The 22,770-nt window shown below is 40.2% G+C and overlaps 1 protein-coding gene across 24 annotated transcripts in view; it reads right to left on the minus strand.

Moving 5' to 3' along the window:
• Positions 1-22,770, minus strand: part of CAMK2D (calcium/calmodulin dependent protein kinase II delta) — a 151,654-nt gene that overhangs the window by 81,716 nt on the left and 47,168 nt on the right. For all 24 annotated transcript variants that reach the window (XM_075750992.1, XM_075750998.1, XM_075750997.1 and 21 more), the window contains one exon: positions 12,148-12,207. In XM_075750992.1, the coding sequence (XP_075607107.1) occupies positions 12,148-12,207 (60 nt within the window). The remainder of the gene's footprint in view (positions 1-12,147; positions 12,208-22,770) is intronic.

Raw genomic sequence — 22,770 nt, forward strand, 5'->3', positions numbered from 1 at the left:
AGCAATTACAAGGTATTTACTCACTGCCAATGACAGAGGTTAGTGGTATTTGCAGGGGAAAAGCATTTACTCTGTGCCAGGTTGCAGCATGTGAAAAGCTGCGAGACCAGTCCAGCCAGCATCCTTTGGTACGCCATGCCTCTGACACGCTTCCAGGAGCAGAGTAACGCAACAGCCTCCCACCGCGATGAAAAATTAATTTGTGACTTTTAAAAGGCAAACGTTTGAAGGAGGGAGGAAAATCCTAAAAGACACCTGAAATGCTACAAGACAGGGGATGGTTCGGGGGACGGCTGGAACCTGGAACCGATGGGTTCTGTCCCCTCACCCTCGAGCACAAGGGGAGGATTAGCCAGACTGGCACCAGCCACCGGCACACGGCTGCCACGCAGGGGGACGGTACGGGTAACATCCCAGCAGAGCTACCCGCCTGCCAGGCTGAGTCCTGATGAGGACAGACCTGCAGCTATTTTAAAAATAATAATAATTAAACAAAAATTAAAAAAAAAAAAAAAACAACTTTGCTGTGCTAAGTAGTTTACAGAACTCCTCTTAGGAAAACACAGATGTAGACAAGAAAATCATCAAAATCTAGAAGTTTTCGGTGACTTCTGTGAGATGTACCGACCAGCAGTTTCTAGCAGGCAGCTGCAGTCATCGTTAAACTCACCACAGATGCTACAATCTGAGCACAGAAAGAAACCGTACATATGGTTTTCCCTCTCTCGTAACTTCTCCAGACCACGACGCAGGGCTAATTTGTCCTGCCACTGCTCATAAGGTGCATTTGCATCGAGAGAGAACACACCCTAGGTCTATGTTGCTAAATCAAGAGCCACGGGCTGATGTTCAGCCAGTGTCACAGCAGTACACAGTTTCACTGTGCTCATTATCTTCCTTGTGAAATTGTACATTTTTAGTAAGAAGCCAGATTTTCCTTGGGCTGTTCTCAATACATAATATCCAAGACATTATAAAACCTTTAACTGAACGGGCATTCCATTAGTAGAGATGCAGGAGCTGGAGATGAAATGCAAAAAGCAAGAGGAAAAGGGATGTCTGCACGTGCCATGACACAGACAAGTTCAGCATATAAAATGTACTTCCAAACGCACGTCTTGCAACCAATTAAAAACTGCATTCCAAAAAGTCAGGCCCTGTTTACAGTTTTTAGTCAAATTACACTTCCATTAAGAATTTCTGTCACAATATTTAAACACAAAAGCGGATGGTTTTTTTAAAAAAGAACAAAAACGTAACAGGAATGCAGCTGTATTAAAAAACATCCACTTTTCCTCCCAGCACTCTGTTTGCTGATCAGCAGGGAAGATTTTAGCGAACGAAACACTGCCAACGCCTTGCTCCTTGCTCTAAACTATTTTCTTCTGCAGCATCTTGCCTAGGAAAGCATCCTAAGAGCAGACTAATGCAATGCTCAGATCTAAAATTACGAGCTTGAAAACAGACCATATCCTGACTTACATCCTATCTTGTGCCTTTGATGCAATCTGTGACGTTAACTTTTTATGTCAGCACAGTCCAAGTAGTTACGAGGACAGCTTAATTTCTCGCTAGCTATTCTTTCTCTCAGGAGCTCTCCAGCAGACGACGGCCACCGCGGCTGGGTCGGCCGTTGGAAGGGAAAGCTTGACTGCATCTTGCCCGTGCTATGAGCTACCAGTGGGGAGGCCATCCAGATGGCAGAGATAGTTGTCTCTGTCAGGGTGCGAATGGCAAGACAAGAGGCAACAGACATGCTGGAGAATGGAAAATCCCAGCTAGGCACAAAGACGCTTTTATTTATTTACTGATGTTGACAGGAAGGTGGTCAAACACCGGAGCGGGGCCCAGAGCGGCTGTGCAACCTCCTTCCCTGGAGATTCTCCAAACTCAGCTGGACAAGCCCTGAGTAACCTAATTTTACTGGACATGGCTTGAGCAGGGGGTTGGGACTGGATGGCCTCCAGAGATCCCTTCCAACCCACATGATTCCATCATTTACGATGCTTTTTTTTCAGGGGCCAGGGTATCTAAGTAAAGCAGGACGGCTGGGCAGATGGGAGCAGCCCCAAGGACTGCCTTTCCTACGGAGCTTCCTGGGCTTGTATTGTCTTTGGAGGAGAAGCAGAGACATTCCTAAACTCCACAGCGAGCTCCCATCCCAAAGCAGCACTCCCCAGTTACGATTGCTTGAGTCAAAACGCAATCCATGGTCCAAAGGCAGGAGCCCTTCCTTTCTCCTCTCGCCGCTCCCAGCTCAGATCCCTAGCTTTCCCCCGTTCCCTCACTCATGTGTTTCCTCCTCCCCGCCGGTCGTGCCACCCTTCCTCCTCTCCCTCTCTCTCCCCCATCTCTCAATTTATCCTCCTCTGCATCTCCCAGTTTATAACGGAAACGACCGTTTTACCACCCGTACAGGAGTTGCACCAATGGCATCCAAACAGCGACACCCATCCGCACTATCGAATAAACTGTATCCTTTCCTCAGTTCGGATTTATTTTGTTGTTTTCTTTTCCCCCAACTCAAGCAAGAGGTTCACTCTATTTTTTTCCAGAATTTAGGTATTGATCCAAGAACCAGTGCAGAATGGACCTATTAAACAGTCAACAACGTTGTCTGCACAAAGCCAAGGGAACAGAACTTACAATATCCCCTAAAAATGCTCTAAAAATGTCTGTGCTAGCTTTACTGAAAGAAAAAGCTTACTTTAGCTTAAGTAGTAGAGATCTATGTTTTTGGAGGAAAGGGTCCAGAGGAAAATTACATATTTGTGGTTTAGCTGGGAGTCATGATGTCTATCCGTATGCGTAACACGTGGTTGCAGATTCATAATAAACAAAGCTTTCAAACAAACAAAAAAAAAAGTTCTCAAAGATTCATCTTGTGTGTGCAAAAAGAGAGCAATTCATTTTAATCTAGCTTATTTATATGGTTCTGGAAGTTGGCAACGCAATTACAAAACTCTTCCTTCCAGAAAGCATATATAGAAAGTAAAACAGAACAAGAGATCAAAATACAAACGGGAAGCGTGGCAGCCATCCTAGTGCTCACCCCCTGCAGCAGCTTCCTCGAGAGAGATGTTTAAATTCCACTTCCCCTTTCTGTGGATCACTTCATTTTACATGTCAAATGACTGGCTACGCAAGCGTAACTGACTTTATGGAAAGAAAAGAGACGTTTAGAAGAACCTGGACACACTATGAAAAGACTTTTCATGCATTTAAGAAAATGTTCCGAACAAGCTATAAGCAGGCAAGGAAAATCCTTCAAGGTCTGGTTCACACTTGATTTATACTTTATCATTACTTATTTTGGTGCAAATTATGCATATATTTTCTGAGGCACAAAAATGACAAAATTTGTGGCAAATCTTAGTGAAACCTCATTTCCTCGGTATATTGTGGATGCTGCTACAGTTATCAGGGATGTTACAATCAGCAATGCTTCACTTGAGCTAGAATAATCTTGTCCTCCATTAAGAGGAAAGAGAATTAACCTAGCGTGGCCAAGACTAGCGTCATTCTCTATACTAAAAGACATTTTTATGCCCCGCAGTAACCCAGAAGAGTAAAACCTAAAGATTCAATGCCACTTGTAGCAGAAAAAAGGATTATGCTCTAAACGAAACAGAGACAAAAGCTTTAACACCTAAAAAAGCTGCCTTCACACTCCTTTGCTTTCGCACTCAGACAGACCACATTGTCTGACACTTCATACGTTACACGTTGAGAATTACTGACACATTGATTAGCACTGAACAACTTGCAGTATTTTAACTGTGCTATTTTTTTTTTTTTTTCCATTTCAGTCACTGTTAGGGCTGCCAGCAGCTCTACAGAAAGCCCTTTCCCCACCAAATTCTTACAACGGCACAAGTGAAAACTTTCCGTCTCTTCATCTTAAACATCGACCGTGTATGCACAAAACCATCACCAACTAAAAGGAATTGAACGCATAGTAGTAACAAAAACTGCAGAAAACCCAGTTGCAACAAACCCCACTACGTTCTTGAGTTGAGTTACAGTTGAGTCTCATTACAGTACATTCAATTTTACAACTAGCTCCTGCAAAACCAGCTTCTGTATTCAGCTGTTGCACTTCACTGTTCAGCTACACGCTGTAGCCACAGCTGAGTTTAAACACCGAATCTGTTATTTTTATAAGACTCATTAAATTGGCTTTTACATTAAGTATGAAGTCATGTTATATCACTGGTTTACTTGGTTTCTTGATGTTTTATTTTAATTCTCCCAAGGACTATGGTTTACCTTATTCATCAGGGAAATTACAAATTTAATTAATTCAATAGAATGGATGAGATTTAAAATTGTTGAAATGATCAGCTCATCTAAGCAATAAAATTAATTAAAGGAAGCAAGATCTTCTACATGCATCAATCCCACAGACTGATGGTTTCTCTATGAGGTAAACAAAAGCTTGTATATATAAAAAACTATATTGCATTTATGTATATAAACAATTTAGATTTATATACATATAGTTATATATTCTCGAGGACCATGTTTATTGAGCATAAATTTATAGAGTTGAGGATTTGTTTGACTTTCACTGCATCAGGCAAGAACTGTGTTCTTACCTTTTAAGCCTGTATTAATATATTTTTGATGTAAAGAATGAAACCTGAAATTAAGCTCAGAAAAAATATTGTGCTAAAGAACTAAATCCACCAAACCTGAACAGGCCTGATTTTTATTCCATATTTAGTTTATACAGTAACATAACTAATGGCAGCTGAGCTACTCCTAACTTCACCACAGAAAGTCAAATAAATTCAGAAAGGATTTACTAAATCTGCATTTGCTGTATATTAATAGCGTTTCTCTTCAGATTCTGCTGAATTTATGTGGGGTCCCATGCAAAAACTTGGTGAATATAAACCAATGGACACAAAACCCCCACATACCTGTAATTATCCTCTGTCCAAAGAGGAGAAGACAATATGAAGTCTTTTATTTTCCTCCCCCCGTGAAGGATTTAACAACTTCTCTGCTCGTGTTTTGTGTTGTTTTGGGGAGAGACAAGAAACCCCCAAATGCCGGCTTCTCCTCCTTTCCTCGAGGAGCGAGGGTATGCTCCTGAGTAAGCAAGCCAAACACCACCAGCACGAAGAGTCTGTCGAGAAGCCAAAGTTTGGGTGCTATCAATTTCCTCAGCAATTAACGAGAAGCTCCCAGCTCCTAGTGTGGAAACCAGAGCAGATTGCAAGTAGATGCCAACACGTTTACGAAACCAGTTTAGCCATTTGTCTTTTTTTCCTGGTGCCCCAGACCGTCCTGCCTCTAGACCTGCTGCAAAGCCACCCTTCCTTGGAAAGATGCTGCTCCACGCTCCCATGTGCTGGCTCTTCGTAGAAGGAGGACTTTTCTGCCCGCCAAAGCACGGCGACCCATGGTAGTCGGCATGACCGAGGCTACGCGAGCAGGTCTGCACACAACTGGCTCAGGCCCATTAGAGCTGTCACGGCACCGTTTCTGCTTGGCAGTCCTACGTACCTCTAAACATCCTGACTTACAAAGCCGTTCAGGGACAAGCTGTCCCGTTGCCAAAGGGACTTCATTTATCACCGGAAGGGCTGCCACATGTCAGTAAAATCTGCTGTGGCCTTTCGGGAAGGGATGAAGATTCATCAGCGTCAGACTCGAGCCTGATGGAGCTGGCTAATGGATCCCGTCTGCTTGCCCTACCTTCAATGTCTATAAAGCAAAGGGAGGCGATGGCAGCAGGCAGGGACCGACGTGCTGTAACGAAACCAGACACGTTAGCACTACCACGTGAAAACCAGGAGATTCTGGTTATTTACGTGACCCTACTACACGGTACATCCTGTTTTGCCATGTACAGCTTTTGACAAGTGGGAATGTAAAGACAGCAGAAGCCCTTCCAGTACCTACAGAGAGGGACAGTGTAACTGTGATTTAGAAAACTATTACCCAAACTCAGCACAAACCCTGCAAGAGCAAAGTCAACCTGGAAAAAACACCCCACATTTTTACCAGGTTTGAATCAGCAAGTTTCCAGACTGGGTCAGGACTTGCATCATCAGGCTAATGCAATTTTTATCATCTGTTGGGGTCTCATAAACCAAAATTACCAAAGCGGGCTCTAGATCAAAAGTAAGAAGATGGTGCAACAGTGTTACACCATCAAAAATATGTGGATTGCTAGACTAGAAATCGGAGTGCTAAAATACAATACTTTAGGCAAAGTATAAGAGAGGAGCGAGAAGTCAAAGTTTACCAAAAGAAGATAAAGGCCAGAAAACAGGACAATGACAGTGGATTTCTTGGTGAAGAGATGATTATTTTCCTTACGAATTTTCTTTCCAAATTTCTAAATTAAAAAATTGGAAGCATCAGTACACGTGACAGCTGTAAAAGTAATAGTTACACAAGATAACAAATCCTTCGTGGGTAGTTGTTCAGTAGAGGAGGTAAGCTTTTAATACAACTTGATAAGCAATCTCACAAAGAAAACACCATGATGTTAGCAAGCTGTACTAAGTAAAAAAGAAAACCTACACACACTGAAATACAGCAATGTTGAAAGTCAGACTAACGTACAAACTACCGCAGCCCAGCATGAACTGTTGGAGCTCTGTTACTAAAGGAACTTGAGCTCTGTTTGCCTAGAAATTTCCTACCCCAACCTAACAGAGGAAGCAGGCCAGATTACTCAAGAAACGCTGGAAAAGCATTTTATTTCTTTTTTTTTTGCTTGTTTATTAGGATATTAAGAGGAGAAAAAAAAAACACTCAGGCTATGAAGGAACAGAATTTTACTATCAGTGCAGACAAGGATGTTTACATACTTCTAAAGTATTCCTGAGTAAATAATTTTCTACAAATAAAGAACAGATGAAACTCCTCCCTCCCATAAACAAAAAGTTACATGCTGAAATAGCCTTTGTTTGTAATTTTATGCTTATCCGAAGAATAAACCTACAAGCTGAAATGAACGTGTATTTTCTTTTAAACACAAAATTCTTGCTTTCTACTACAGTTGCTTTGATACAAAGAACTGAGGTGAGAAGAGGCAGAAATCCCAACATAAGCAATGAGTATTAAGGAATAATTGTAGGTGAAAAGGATGAGGAAATCCTGTATTTTTTTAAACAAACGTTCACATATACACTACTTAAGTGGGAAATGGAGATTTGAAAAAGGAGAACAGGAAATACTAATCCACTAATTTCTAATCCACTTTCCTTTTAGGCATTTTTTCCTACACCGTTCCGTAGGCATCACGACTACATAGCTGGATAGAGAGGAAGAAATCACGGATTTCTTCAAATTAAATAAATGACGCTGAAAAACTGCAGTAGTTTTATGCAAAGCGGTGACTGGACAGAGATATTCAGCTTTCAGAGAAAATACTTGTGTGTGAAGTGAAAACAACTTCTTCAAGGAAGATTTCCACGACACTTCTGTGCTGGATATAAAAGGTAACCGGGAAGGACGGTCCAGCTTCCTAAGCACCACAGAAACAGAATCGTTACCTTTCAGACTTTCTTCAACGACATTCAGCTTTCCAAAAATAATGGCCTGTACATAGTTCTGAATACCAGGAGTATATTCATGTTTAGTAATAGATGGTTCTTAGTATAAAGCTTAAAAAAAAAATAAAAAAATCCACGCTTCAAGTCAGAAAACATCACACCTCTGAGCAATTCACATGCTTTCACTGCCAAAAAACTAACTCCTGTGTTTAACTTCATCACTATAGTCATGTTTCTTTTTGCCTTCTTCTTGATAAATAAATAACATTTTCTGGTTATCCTGACAGACCTCCTCAAATCACCCCCTTTACCTAGGCCGTACTGATTGACATACGGATGCCAGAGCTCAGCACAGTACTCTAGAAGTGACTTCTGTTGGCAGATACAAAATAAATACTAATTCCCTCTTTCTGCTCCTTCCATGCATCTGGGAACGGTATTTCCCCTGGGTGTTACAGCATCCCAGTGAGGTTTGTGTTCAAGTAGCTACTTCCTGTCATCACAGGCTTTTCAGCCACTCTTTTCCAAGATGCAGATATTTGAAGACTGACATACTGTTCTCAGATATGTGAGCTCACATCTATCGGCTGTAAGGCTCCACCACATCAAACTGATACCACTTCAATTCTTTTCTTTACATCTGTTGATAAAAATACCAAACGAGACTTTTTTAGAACTCCTCTGCAGATAATCCCATCATATGAGAACTACCATCATATGTTTTTATTGTGGTTATCTGTTTTTCTAATATCCCTAGTAAAGAATATGCTTATTTTCCAGAATAAAAAAAAAATTGCACATAATACAGCAGTAGAACAAATGCCTTCCAGCAGGCGGTTGACGCTAGCAGCTAGATTCACGACTTCATTAAAAGGGTATCAAGTGCACTTGGCAAGATCTATGTCTAAAAACCAGTAATTTGTTGCATCTAAAAAGCATTTTTCAAATGACCGTACATGTCTACAGGCTTACCTATGCATAAATACATGTATCCACATCAAGCAACACACCATCTGCGTATCAAAATGAATTATCAGGGATTTCTTCAATTTGTAAGGATTTGGAAGTGCCAGATAGCTGGATTTTGATTTAGTTAGCTTCCCTTCCTGACACTTGTCCAGTGAGAATAACCATCAGCAATTTAAATTTTCATACATGAATTCAGAACTTGATATCCTACCCGAGTTCAAAATCATTCTTTCGGTAGAAATGTCTAATAGATAATTTAGATGAATAATTAAGCTCCCTCAAGACACACTTAAATCCTTTCTTTCCGAACATGTGGTAGATACATTGATTCCTGAAATGATAATCTGATGTCATGAATACTTATGGAAAAAAAGGCAGCAGAAAATATATTTGTCGGGGTTTTTTTTTTGTTTAACATTTTGCAGTGACTACCTGGGGAGATTCAAATCAAGAACTGAAATGAAAGTATTTTCACGTATGTCTCCTTAATTTCCAAATTTCAGAGGTTTATCCTTCTGAAGGAAAGCATTCTGATTTATTCTTCTCCTGTTTTCCCCCATATGTTGTGCTTTTGCAAATCTATTGTTCAAATTCTACATTTAAAAAAAAATTTTAACTGCTCAAGTCCAATTTTAAGACTCCTCTGCCAATATCAGAGGAATTTCTGAAGTTCGGGGCATATGAATACAGACTAAAATTGAAAGCTTTGTTTAAATGTCATCCTAAGATTTCCTAACTGCATAATGGCACTCATTACAGAAAACCACCATCAAATCAGATATGAAATGATACAAAAATGGTATTGTTGGGAAGCTAAAAATGGGTATGTCGATTGTTAGGAAGTTTACTCCCAAATTCTTCCTTATCCTGATGAAATAAATAAATACTAAATATTTTTCTAGTTAGGTACTAACTGGACACCTATCCTAGAAATACAATCCCAGTGATCTGTAAAAGTTTTTGATAATTGTCCATTTTCTTTGGAAAGATCATTGGAAAATATTTCCAGTGGTTTAGAGTTGTCTTAAACTCCATTTCTTTACAGAAAAAAAATAATCTCGCACATAAGCAAACTATAATGTGTTTACTCACAGGCTGAATTCTAAAAATGTGATTCACCACAGCTGTAGCTGCTTTACTCTGACTGGAGGGAAAGTATTAAAAAGGTAAGTAAAAAGAGGTTTTCACCCCAAAATATCTGATGACAGTCTCAAGACCTGAAAGATAAATCACCAAAGAGACCCTACAACACTCTAAAAAGGAGTGCTATTATATATGTATTATTTTAGAAATAAAAGTCAACCTCCAACTGACCCCTTTACACTGAGTCACTTTGAGAAGGCAGATTTAATCAAGCTAACCAGGAAGAATAAAGAATAAGCCTGAAAGAAAAGACAAAGGATTACTGAATTCTAAGCTCAGAAATCTGTTGCCCTGCAATGAACACGTAATTCAAAAAGACAAGTAATTAAAAAAACTACATTGGAGGAAAATAAAGAAAACCACTGTGATCATCAGTGAGAAACTGCCCAATCGATTAAACTAGATCTCTGCTTTCCTGTAAAGATCGCATTTGAAAAATTATTTGTTATAATTTTTTCTCAGTTTTCTTAAATTATGTATACTTACTGTTAACATAACAAGTTCCTTCTTAAAAAAGTATTTTATTTCCTGGGCTATTAGAAATTAATCAGTGGCAGTAAATTCAGGAAAAAATAGAGAGAGAAAAGCACGAATTTTATATTCATGGACTTGCTAAAACTTTTAACCAGGCATACTCTTTTATCATACAGATAGCACAAGTAAAACTTGTTTACAAGGGTTAATCTTTACCATTTTGAGACGCACAAACCACACTATACTCCCTGCTGTTACAGCTGAGTCACCTCACTCTGGTATACTTCTCTTTTCGCTCTTAGTGCTTTCTAGCGTGATGGAGTATTATTACCCATCAGAAATGAATCTTTGAAAAAAGGATGGTGACAGTGACGCTAGAAGAGGAGGTTCAGGAATACTCCGAAACAGGAGTAGAAGAATTTGTCTATAATCCTTTGACTGAACCGTGCACCTTGGCGCAGGTAAGCGGCGCACGGAATTTGTGCTTACAGAACCCAACTGGCCCGTCACTGAGGCTGTCATCGCCTGTTTGCATTTCAAGTCGTACGTTCACAAATACAAACACCGTACGTGGAAGAGCTGGCCTGCCGCAGAGGATCTGGACTACATCCTCATACTGCTCCAAGCTACTCAACAAACCGAAGACATGCGATCGCATGAAATCGATTTAGACATTTGTTTCAACCAAGTTGTTCTGCGCACTGCAGCTCTTCCACTCCATCACTTTATCACCGGTTTTCAGTCATCTTCCCTGGCTTGTTCAAACTCACGGATACACTCTAGTTACGACAAGGCGCAGGTAGATGACTCCACAGTCAGGACCGTACGTGTAACCACTGCTTTCCATACCCGCAGCAGAGCTGCGCCTCCTCCTCGCAACGAGCTGTACATTCCCTTGTCTTCATCGCTTTACAATGCAAACATTTTGGCTGGGATAAAATAAGGCAGGTAACACTACTCTTTAACCAAATTTGCATTACGAAACTTCTAAGCTTCTGAGACTGCGTAAGAGAGCTCTTTCAGAGAGTTGACATTTCCTTTTGAGCTGTGGTACGTTTTCAATTTATGATTATTATTAAAAGGAAGGAGCTGATTCTTTCCCAGGCATGAAACAATTATGTTAGTCTAAAACTGTCACGAATACCAACATCTGCTAGTTAAAAATGAAAAGGAGAAAAACTAACCAGAAGGAACAGCAAGCAGACTGCCAAGTGCTTCTGGAGTACCAAGCATACGTGTTTAAAACATTCGGTGAGATTATCAGTTTTTCTGACGACAACTTTTAAGAATGTACAGGGGGATAGAGGAACAAGATGGACAGGAAAATCCCACCCTTCCGCAGAAGTCTCAGGTACAGCAAATAAGCTTGTGAGAGACACCCTTGGCGTACAATCCAGTGTCTGAAAAACCCAGATACAGCTCCTTAAAGATGAAGGTACTTACCTGTTTCTAAAGCAAGGAAACAGACCCACCTGACCCCCCCAAAGACCTTTTTTTTTTTTTTTTTTCCTTTCCATGTATGCTTGAGTAGAAAACGTGCAGTTCTGGAAATAAAAGGAGCAGAGCTTTCTGCATCTACCTATCTTTTCTACAGGAGAACAGAGTCTCAAACACAAAATAATCCAGGATAAAATAAGCAACGCAGTAAAAACAACACTAACTATTGACATTGGTCTGTCTCATTTTGCAACATATGCTGTTAGATGAAATTCTTCTGCAGGTCTCAAAAAGTCATGAGCAGTACTGGAAATAACTCCTCCTACACACTGCTCAAAAAACCCCCGAACACCTGGCGTAGATGACTCCTTGATGGCAGAGCAATAGCTCAAAGAAGACGAGAACAGTACATGTTGCTTTAAGGGATCTATTGGGATATTGCACCCCATAGCAGAATTAGAAATGAGCACCACATTATAAAGAAACAGTCTTGCCTAGAGATATTCCCACTTGACTTCTCTGAGCTGCTATTTGTGTTTGTTATTTTGTATTTTCCTGCAAATTTCTACAGTGGTATCTACTGTAAAAAGCAATTAAATGTTCCTACCAATATTGGGATGCTTCAAGAGGCGACAGATTCTAGCTTCTCTTTCCAGTTTCTGGTGATCTGCAACAAAGGAAAGCAATTGCTTTTAGTATGAAGATTAACATAGTTCAGCATATTCGCTTTACAGAAGCAAAAAAATCCCCCAAACCATCATCTGATGTGACCTTTAAAAAGCACCTCCTTTATTTAGATGCATTAAGATTTTACGTTCAAACTGTTTGCAACATTGAATTAGGTTACTGCATCCAACCACTTCTTCGCTGGACTACCAGAGGCAGTTCCGTTAGCAAAATCAAGCTGCCGATTCATTGGGGAGAACAGGAAATATTCATGCCATGACCTATAATTATCCACATTACGACAATAAATCACGTTACGACGTTCAAAATAAGGACAACCTGAACCTCTAGCGTTGTCTTAAATCCTACCCTGCTTTCATGATACCTAGCGCACCAGGTAGACAGTCCGACGCGTGGCAACCACCCGCTCTCACCGCCATACGACGCTACAGAACTTCCAATAACTAACAACCAGCAGTTATATTTTCCCAGCAGGGCTAATCTCTCTCTCAGGCTGATTATTCATTAACCTGAAGATACCCTGAACATGTAGGTCCATCTGTTGGCTTCTCCTCTCCCGGCTGTTTGATTCTTTTTAACCTTTGGGTAGAGCAGCAGGCTGTAGGTCTGAACTTGTACACCACCGAGCCCTAATGACACTTCGGGAGATAAAATACCACTCCTTGCATCAAGCTCCATTTTACTTAAGCTCTATATTTGTTTGTTGTTTGTTTGTGCCTTTTTTATGAACAACACTTTTATAATACTTACTCCAAACACCACCACTTACAGTACTACTTCTGCTGCATTTTGGTTAATGTTAAGTAATATAGTACTGGTTTTATATAATACACACGAGACTGTTGAGGGGTGCATAAATTACTTATACTGGAAATACTAGAAGGTCTTCAGGTATGTTAAAATGTCTAGTGTCAGGCAGAATAAAACACACACAGGTAATCTGAGCAATAAAATACATGATTTGGAGATAATAAGAATAGCCAGCTACTGCCTACTGTAATCCTGCAATTCCACCAGACTTCCTCACTTTCTGCAGCATAATCTTGATGGCTACTAAGGATACTAAGCTTTTGTCAAGAGGCAGAAAAGCAGCACAGATTCAATTTTATGATATTAACTAAAAGTAATTTTTCAAAATTCAAAGAGAAATAAACTGTAAAATGTTCTTGGAGATGAGGCTTTTTTGCTGTTATTTTAACTAGCTCCAATTCAATATCCAAGGAAATTATAATAACCAATCCTTCATAGGGACTCAAACCACCAATGTCACACAAGTAATTTGGGTTGTGCTATCTCTGCAATCCTAATTATCCACATTATGTCTGAGAACACTCCCAACAACTGAAAGGGGAAATTCTTAACTGTCCTTCCACCCCAGAAAAACAGCAGTCCGCACAGTAAGTTTGGAGTTGAATAGCCAGCATTTAAAGAATACAAAAAGTTTAATCTACAAAAGAATCTTAGGCATCAAAATACTAGAGCAAGAAGGAAGAAGTTATCTGGTTTTGTAATGTAACTCTTACAGATCTATTGTGGTATCTGTTCTCTCTCATTATACCATGAGTGTAATTAGGTGGTCTTTCCAAGCCACTAAATCATAGTTCTTCCGATACCGGTTTGACATCAGTCTACTGGACAAGAGTCAGAACAGGGTTCAAGACAAAACAGACTATAAAACCTCTCCTCTTTGGTGCCTGAGTACAGTAGCGTGGTCCCAACATCCTCCTTTCAGGTGGTGCTTGGCTTCATGAACTGCCTCAGCAACCAGGAGTCCTCATGTTCCCTGTCCAAGCTGATCACAATCCAGAACCTTCTCCTTCGAAAAATCAGCCGAGGGGCGACCGGAAGATTCGCAGCCGCATTTAACCAGAAGGCTCTGTGGAAAGTGCACTTCCAGCTCTACTCTTTTCCATAAAGCGCTGGGTGCTACTCCTTAGATCAGCAGAGTCACCCTGAAAGTGGGAAAACGAAGTTCTACGCGATGGTGGATGGAAGATGTCTCAGGTACAGCACACACCGGTGCAGCGGAGGGATGCTTGGCAGACACCTCTCCTTAAAGCTCACCTCACTCCGGTCTGGGTGAAGCGAGACAGACTGACCCAATGTGGAAAGCTAACTATTAAATCATATCAAATAGGAAGAGAAGGGATACATTAAGTCTCCGGCTCTCCTGCCAGATCTTGACAACTTGATATCAAATAGCTGTCCCTCAATTCATGAGCACTATTTTTTTGGTAATTCACTTCACCCATCCAGCTGTTTTAGGCATAATCAGTAAAGACTTCAGTAAGCACAATTAATGATGTCAACAGAGAGGTCATCGACTAAGAGCAATGAATTTGAATGCAAGAAGTCCTGTAAAAATTACAGCTGTTGAACGCCTGCAACAAATTTTAAATCAGGACAGCTTCAAGAAATAGGGGAGGGAGGGACACGTTGTCATTATCCACTGAACGTCATGCGTTAAACCCAAGAAAAATGGTATTTGTGACACAAACGCTACGGTGCAGCCCTACCAGAAGGGTCGCAATGAGAGGGATGCCAAAGTCCTGTCCCAAAGTATCAGCTTTCACACACATAACTGGCTGGCCTCTTACCAACACAGACCTGAAGTGTAAAGAAAAACACCAAAACAAAACAAAACAAAAACCCTCAAAAAAACCCAAAACCCAAACCAAACCAAAACAGGCAGCGAAAACAAGCAGTATCCATAATCGGATTGCTCAGAGACATTTTTTGCAGAAAAGATAAGCAGCATTTGTATAGGGCCTTTTCAGGAATTGAGAGGGAATCTAAATCAGAAAACCATTGACTACAAGAATAAAAAGACAGTAGAAATTGTATTTGGTATGAATGTTAAGGAAACACCAAAATATCCTGGACGCAGCTGTCAGTAACACTTAAATGCTATAATAACAAAAAAAGGAAGTATGAGGACATTGATAGAGAAGTGCACGATGTAAAACTAAATACAAAGGCACACTATTTAGTTTCACGGTCTCTGAAAGTAAAAGAGATTACCAAAGTGAAATAATGGTAAAGAAGTACTAGAGATTAAGGCAAAGGCACAGAGTTGTCCTGCTTTAGCAATTCTCTCTATAATAAAGGGAAAAACCAGTTGCACTGCAAGATCTCTGCCTCTACAGGCAGAATTATTGAAAAAATAAATACAGAAACATATAGCAAAGACATTTGCTCACAGAAATCCGAGTATATGGTTTCTATACTGGAAATCTAAGTTAATATGTTGACAAGAAAAAAGATACCAATTTATTAGAAAAATAAGCATTATCCTGAAATACGTTTGAAATAATTAAGGCAGAGTAACAACTTTTGAAGGCAAATAACACGCAGCTTAAGCATGTTTAAATATCAATTAATTAGAATGCAGCTCTTCTGTACATTTTCTCCTCTGTTAGGGATGCCAGTGTCACATATTTTCGTATTTAAAAAATATACAAATAAAACACATAAACAGCTAGCAGTTTTCCTTCGCAGAGAAGTACAGCACAACTCAGTTTGTTCTCTCTACAATAACTGTACTCTTCTAAATAAAGTCCACGAACATTAAATTACGTGATTTACTATGACGCAACTACAATAAGCATCACAAATTCCCCAAAATACTAACTTTGGAAAATACAACTGTTTGGAATGTAAAAATAATGCTACAACTGAAAAACGATGCTTTAACCCTCAAATAAAACTATCACGTGTCACAATAATTGCATTGTAAGGTTAGTTCTGAAAAGGAAAAAGTTGCTATGGGTGACAACTCTCAGAGTCAGTAATTTAGCATCAGATGTTAAAAAGAAAATAAAGAAGCTCAATCCTTACTCCAAAATGTCCAGGTAGTTATATATGTTTATTTTAAATCTATTCTTATAGTTCTTTTAAAGTATAAAAAGCAAATTCCATCTTTAAAATAGTTAGCACTTCCAAGTTTGCAAAACACTATTTCAATCTGGAGCATAAAACAAGAAAGGACACCTCGTTACTTTTTCTATAATTTGCACTTCCCAATATTTTCAGTCAATTTTAACAATAAGAACAAGTGAATCAGTTCTCCCTAAGTTAACAGTTCAGGTGATGTCTATAGTCTTTAAAGACGTACGCAGTCTTCTGCCCAGAGCTATAGCTCTTGTACTAGTCACCACTTGCCAGCTTTGTCAGCTTAACCTTCTTTCTTCCCTGTTTACTTCATCAATTTGGGGGGTGTGTGGTATTTTTAAATTTCAGAAGTTCAAAATATTAAAAAAAAAATTAAATCTGCAAGATAAGCTCACAGTTCTTTTCGAAACTTAAACTCTTCTGCTGAGGTATTACATTAAGATTTTTAAATTCAGCTGCAGCGAGTTTGAAACACAAGCAGAGACATCTCCAGTTACAGCATCTCAATGCCCATCAGCTTTGGCCCTAACTCAATCGTGGGTTGACCAATTGCCATATTACCCACAGCACACAGGGAGACGATCCGAAATGCCAACTAAGCCAAGCTTGTTTTAGAAGAAAGATCGAACTATGATCAGTGTCTCAGGGGAAAAAAAAGAATAATAAAAAAATCAAGGGACTACTGGTCGTTTGGCACAAGATATCTATCTCCGGTGCACTGCCAGCACTGCTTTCCAAGGCTGTTCTGTGCTACCTCGATCTATATTTACAGGATTAGGCAGCATAGCCAGAAACCTGGAAGGTGTCTGAGAGTCTTCCACGAAGTGCTAAATACATCCTATGCTGACTCTTTAGGAATAACATGGATAAAACAATGCACTTCATCTCTGACTCTGAATATAAACACTTGACATTTCTTTGCTACTAATTGCTATACCACAGCTTCTGAACTGACACCGTGTATAATTAATTTCTCACATACACTAAACATTTTCATTGGTTGTTTACTATTATCTTACTACACCCACCGAGAGCAGGGGGGTACCACCCGGGTAAGGCAGTCTAGAGTACGAACTCATACCACGCATGAGGAACACAATACAAGTGCTCCTCCTGCTCCGATGGACAGACAATAAATTAAACAAGATGAAAAAAACAGACGAGTAAACATTACTTCACCATTTACTAGGTGGAATAAACTCACAAATGACAGAGCATAAACTAGATGGAGTTCTTTGATTTAACTGAAAACAATGAGTCTAAACCTGCAAGATTCTGGCAGCCCTTGGCTCCCACTAACATCACTGAGATTTTAGCATCAACCGTATAAAAAGATAAAGGGTATCTGCACACGTTCACGTACTGAAATACTTTGAAACAACAGCCAGTGTAACCCAACAACGTACTTCATTTATTCAACTGCATAAATTCCTCGTGCATACTGAACATTGTATTGCTAACTCTGATGCTTCAGCTATTATGCATCTCCGAAAAAAAAATACATTTCCCTCAGAAATTAGTATCATTTCTTGGAGACAAAGCTTCACATCGTAAGGCCTGCCAATTAAAAGCACCCGCTGAACACAGTCGTTACTCACAGCTTACGTGTCAAAGCAAGGACATGCCCCGCGTGTCGTATGCCCGCAGTATTCGGTCGGAGGTAGCTGCGCCTGCGGAGGCTGCTTCAGACTGTGCCATACAACAAGAGGGTAATTCACAAAACCATCACGTTCTAGTAAAAGGCTAAGTAGCGCACCATGCTGGGATTGTGTGAATATCCAGCTCGCATTTACAGACACGACAGCGTGCTCAAAGAACCAATACTAGAGCATCTTCAGGTGTGAAGATAGGCCTAAGAACAAGAGCTGTATGGATTAAAAAAAGCATGCCAGGTATTTTTGTAAATAACAATAAAACCACCTTACTCAGGTATGCTGCTGGATGCTCTGCCACAGATGAATCATTATTGACTGTATGATAATATTCCGAGATTTTTACCCCAAACTTAACTAGTATATCGACTGGTGCCAATTAGGCAGTATCTGGTATCATGTAAATTATAGTAACGAGCTCTCTGCATCTACCTCACTCAGTTGCTTGTGTCGGAGTAGTTGTTTTTATACCTGTTATAAAAGGAAATGCTAAGTGAATGGAGATACACCATGCACATTGCGGAAAGAGCATTCAATACTCCTTGAGTCAGGGATTTAAGTGAGCAGTAAGGTCCAGAAGATGACACTTGCAAAGAAAGAAAGTAACACTTAGCATGGTTAGAGGAGTGTCGGAAACCTTCTGAGTACGGCTGCAGTATGTAAGGTGTTTTTTGGGGAAATGAAATGCAAATTTAACCTCATGGGGTACCCAAAAAGATGACTCGCCTTTAAAGGCTGCGTGCTGCTTCTACATGTCTCAGGAAATACTGTGTTCCTTCCTTCCTCCACTCAGCTTATTTACAGTACACCCAACTGCGACTGCTGTCCATAAATACCTATTTCTGTTACCCTGTTTTCAGCCAGGGTTCAGTTACTGGTGATCTGAAGGTAATGTCAAAGGGCAGGTCAAACCGAAATACTTTGAGCGCTCAGCTCCCAGACATCTGAAGCGTAAGAAGGTGTGCCGCTGGACCGAGATTTGATTAGGAAAGAAGTGCCTTGCCGTGACGAGCACGGCCAGAGAAATTACCTAGCTGGCAGCAACATCCCGCGAATCCTGGGAGAGTTTGTGGTAGCATCTAGCATAAAGTATTTATGCTACAACAACACCAGAGGGAAAGCTCGAGGAAAAAGAAATGCAATAGTGGGTCACTTGCTAAAAACAAAAAGTTAATTCCTGTCATTTTTGACCCATCAGGTAAAACTGTCATCACCTGTCAGCTTGAAAAGGGAAAAATGATTATCAGTAAAAGAAAGGCAAGCTATAGAGCCAAACATATAATAAAAAGGGAACACACAAGTTCATTTATATACTTGCTTCCTTTGCTCTCATTTAATTACCTATACTCAATTATAAAAAGGTCTCCTACACTGTCTACATCAGAAACTGTAAGAAAATTAAATGAAAAATACAAATAAGGAATTCAAAAGCAGCAAAGCAAATGCAGAAGAAGGAATGCTCTATAAATCCTAGATTATTTCATGAAGGCAAGTCTCCGTTTGTGAACAATGACATCTATCGCAGCAACAGCTAGTTATCAAGATTGGAAAAAGATCGCTACCTGTGAAACACTGATGCAATCAGAAAGAAGGGAGCAATGAGAATAATGCAGTTTTATTAACAGAAATAACCTTGCTGCCAGCTACAAACAACTTTAATGTGACACATAGCCAAGAAAAAAAAATATCTAATTGATTGATCCATGAAAAACTCAGCCTTTACAGTAACTAATGAAATTCTGCTAAACCTGAAACAAAACAGAACATGGATGTGTAAAATTTGGGGCACTGACAGACTCTATGAATGTAAAAGCTTGAACCAATCCTAATTCATACGATGATATTCTAATAGACCAAAATCTCCTATTATAACTTATGACATCTGCATCAGAAAATCAGACTGACTGTATAGAGTTTATATTAGGTAGGCAAATAAAGTAACAAATTGTTTAAGTGGTATCAAAATTTACTTTCTTACAAAAACTTACAGACATAGGCTATACCTATTTCTTGGATTAAGTCATAATATATTTTATAATGAAAAAGGAATATAATTAATGCCTTCAGCATAAATCTCTTCTACAATGTCACAATTATTAATCCAAAGCACTGATCCTGCATGACCACCCAAACTGAGCTTATTGCCATGGCAGAAATGTCTACCGCTCTCCATAGGTGAGCTAAAATTCAAACTTCTCCAAAGCAAAGCCTCTTTCTAACAATAATCTGCAGTAACTTTTGCAGTTTTCCTGTTGTTCTTTTATGATTAGAGCTTGCAGTCCACAGCGAACAATGTAAGCGCACCTCCCCAGTGCTAACTTTTATACCTTTAGCCCCTTTCATTGTCTGTACTTCCCCCCCCCCCCCCCCCCCCCCAGTATTGACTGGATCTATTTGTTATTCAGTGGGAGACGATGCTTATTTTCTCACACAACTTGCTTAATCTTTCTAAGGATGGTCTCTACAAGCTGCTTCCTACTCTGTGCAATACAGTTCAACACTTGGCAGGGGTTTTTTGCATGTTTTTCTTTAGACAGCTAAATGAAGAGCAAACAAGGAGCTCTAAGTCCCAAGAGGCTCTTCAGGTTGCATCGCTGCGTACCTTTACGCCTGCCCCAAACCACCTTGGCCCTGTTACGTTCTCCCAGGGAAATCAGAAGATGAATGCAGAAATTCTGACAACGGGATGTGCTAGAACACAGCTGTACTTTCTTTCTAGTATTGGTATTATTTTGACTAAAAAAAGATTTCCTTTTGCTCGCTCTCCTTCACAGAAAAGCAAAGCTCCTGTTAAAAGGAAACCGTGTGATGAATTGAAATCTCTCTCTTCTCGTCTTGCTTTTTTTGCTTTTATTACAATTTAAAACTTTATCGTTGCAGAACGTAACCTCTGGGCACCTAAAATCTTACCAGAATAAGCTCCTCTGTCTTAACAAGAGAGATCAAGAGACTGTTCCCTGAGACAAAAGGTGTTTAAGGTCCTCGAACTGATAGCGAGCCAAGTGTCAGAGCTTTGAGCCTGCTTAGGAGATAAAACCCTTTGCTAGAAGCTTAAGCCCCGCTCCATGAAATTTCTCGGCAGTTCAGTTGCCAGGTAGGACCAAACCACCCAACCCTTTAGCAGTTAAGACATACCTAACACCTGGTAGTATTCGGGCAGCTGGCTGTTGAATGGGAATTGTCACGGGCACAGCACAGAGGCGATGCACACCGACACCAAGAAGCGCCAAGAAAAGGCAGACTCGCAGCAGAACTGCCCTCTTCCCGCAGCAATCGTACACGGGAAGAGCAAGGCAGACCACGCTTCCCGACGGCAAGGCAGGGTCTCCGAACAAAGATTCCTCTCTCACTTTTGAGGAACAAAAAGGACTGGCTGGAATCAAGTCTATGGATGGTGTTGCTACCATGCAGTGGCACAGAGGAAGTTAATCGAGCTCTCCCTTGAGAAATAAATGCACTGTGTGTAGTAAAAATACATACAATTGAAGTGTTAGGATGGTAATAAACCCTTCCATGTGTGCAGATTCTAGGCCAAAAAAACCCACAGAGCTGCAAAACTTTCTGCGGGGGGAAAAGAAAGCATCAAAGAAAGCTTACTTTTCAGTACTACCAAAATGGCAAAGGTGAGGCCTGGGTGACCTGAATCAGCAGCTATACTCTTTCTATACATTGTCCTCTGGCAGTTACGCAAACCAACCCTTTGTAACTCAGTGGGGGAGATACACAGGTTAACGGAGCAATACAACTTCCCCACCACCACCCTGATTACATAGAGCACAATGGAGTATTCTAGGTATCACGGAACTTAAATATTTATGGTTTAAGGGTATATTGTCTAAGAGGAATGGTGTTGCAACAGTGACTTGCTTTAATGTGTAGGAATGTGGTTTATACACAATCTAACTGCATCAGATAGGTTTTTTTAAACTTTCTCTGAGGAAGTATTAAGGCTCTGGAAGCAGTCCAGTTCCATTTCTTAGAACTGATCATTTCTGCAAGTTGAAGTCCTTACCGGGGACCAACATGACTACTAAGCGCCCGATTGAGTTGGTTCTTATGAAAAATAATTTACAGACCTTTAGCACTCTGCAACCTAGTCTTTTTCAGCCTGTAAGAGAAAACAAGAAGCACATCTATTCATGTAACAGTCCATCACGCAGCCCTTTGAATTTTCCATTACCGAGTTCACGCTACAGAAATGCTCATCACAGATAAACCTCACTTACCCCCTCCGCTATTCTTAGAGAAGGTAAATGCTAAGGAATATGGTCTTTCCATTCCAAAATTGCACTTTTTTTTCAAAACGAATGCTGTAGCACTCACTGGGGAAACATCTGAAAACACGGTCTTTACTTATTCCTCTCTTCCTAGTATTTATAGCTGAGAAAGTGGGACATTCTTATAATAAACACTGAAGACAGTGAGAGTACTCATGTGACCCACCCCTCCTAATGTTTCCTGAACAGAAGCACGCGCCAGGTGTTCATTGTTATAAAGACATCTTTTCCATGGATACCCGGGTCCGTAATGGATAAGAGTATGCAACAACAATAGCAGAGCCAGTTCTTTTATTAGGCCGTTGGCGAAAAGCATCAACAAACCAGAAATCAGGGCACAGAGTACGCCTCCAGTTATTTCTGTGGCTATGTTCGCAGGCACGCTTCTATTCCATCAGGCTTCTGAAGATCAAGGAAAAGCAAAATATATTAATCCAAGATGCTTTGTAAAATAACGAATAAAAACCCCACACCTGATGGTTTCCAAATTCTGCCCCAGGGCACTACGAAAACAAAAGGCACATTTGTGCTCAGCTGTGACGCAGTTTTCAGTCAGCTGATGTTCCCGTAGGGCTTTCCTCCACTTCCCCCCCACTTTCTACGTTAATATTTTACCGTTCATAGTGTGCGCGAACGTGATAAATTGACGCAGAGACTTCATTCCTACCTGCAAAGCACAGATTACCGAGTCAGAGATGGTACAAGTGTCTTCAGGCCACTTTA

Source organism: Balearica regulorum, chromosome 4 (genome assembly GCF_011004875.1).
Source record: "Balearica regulorum gibbericeps isolate bBalReg1 chromosome 4, bBalReg1.pri, whole genome shotgun sequence".
Taxonomy (NCBI): domain Eukaryota; kingdom Metazoa; phylum Chordata; class Aves; order Gruiformes; family Gruidae; genus Balearica; species Balearica regulorum.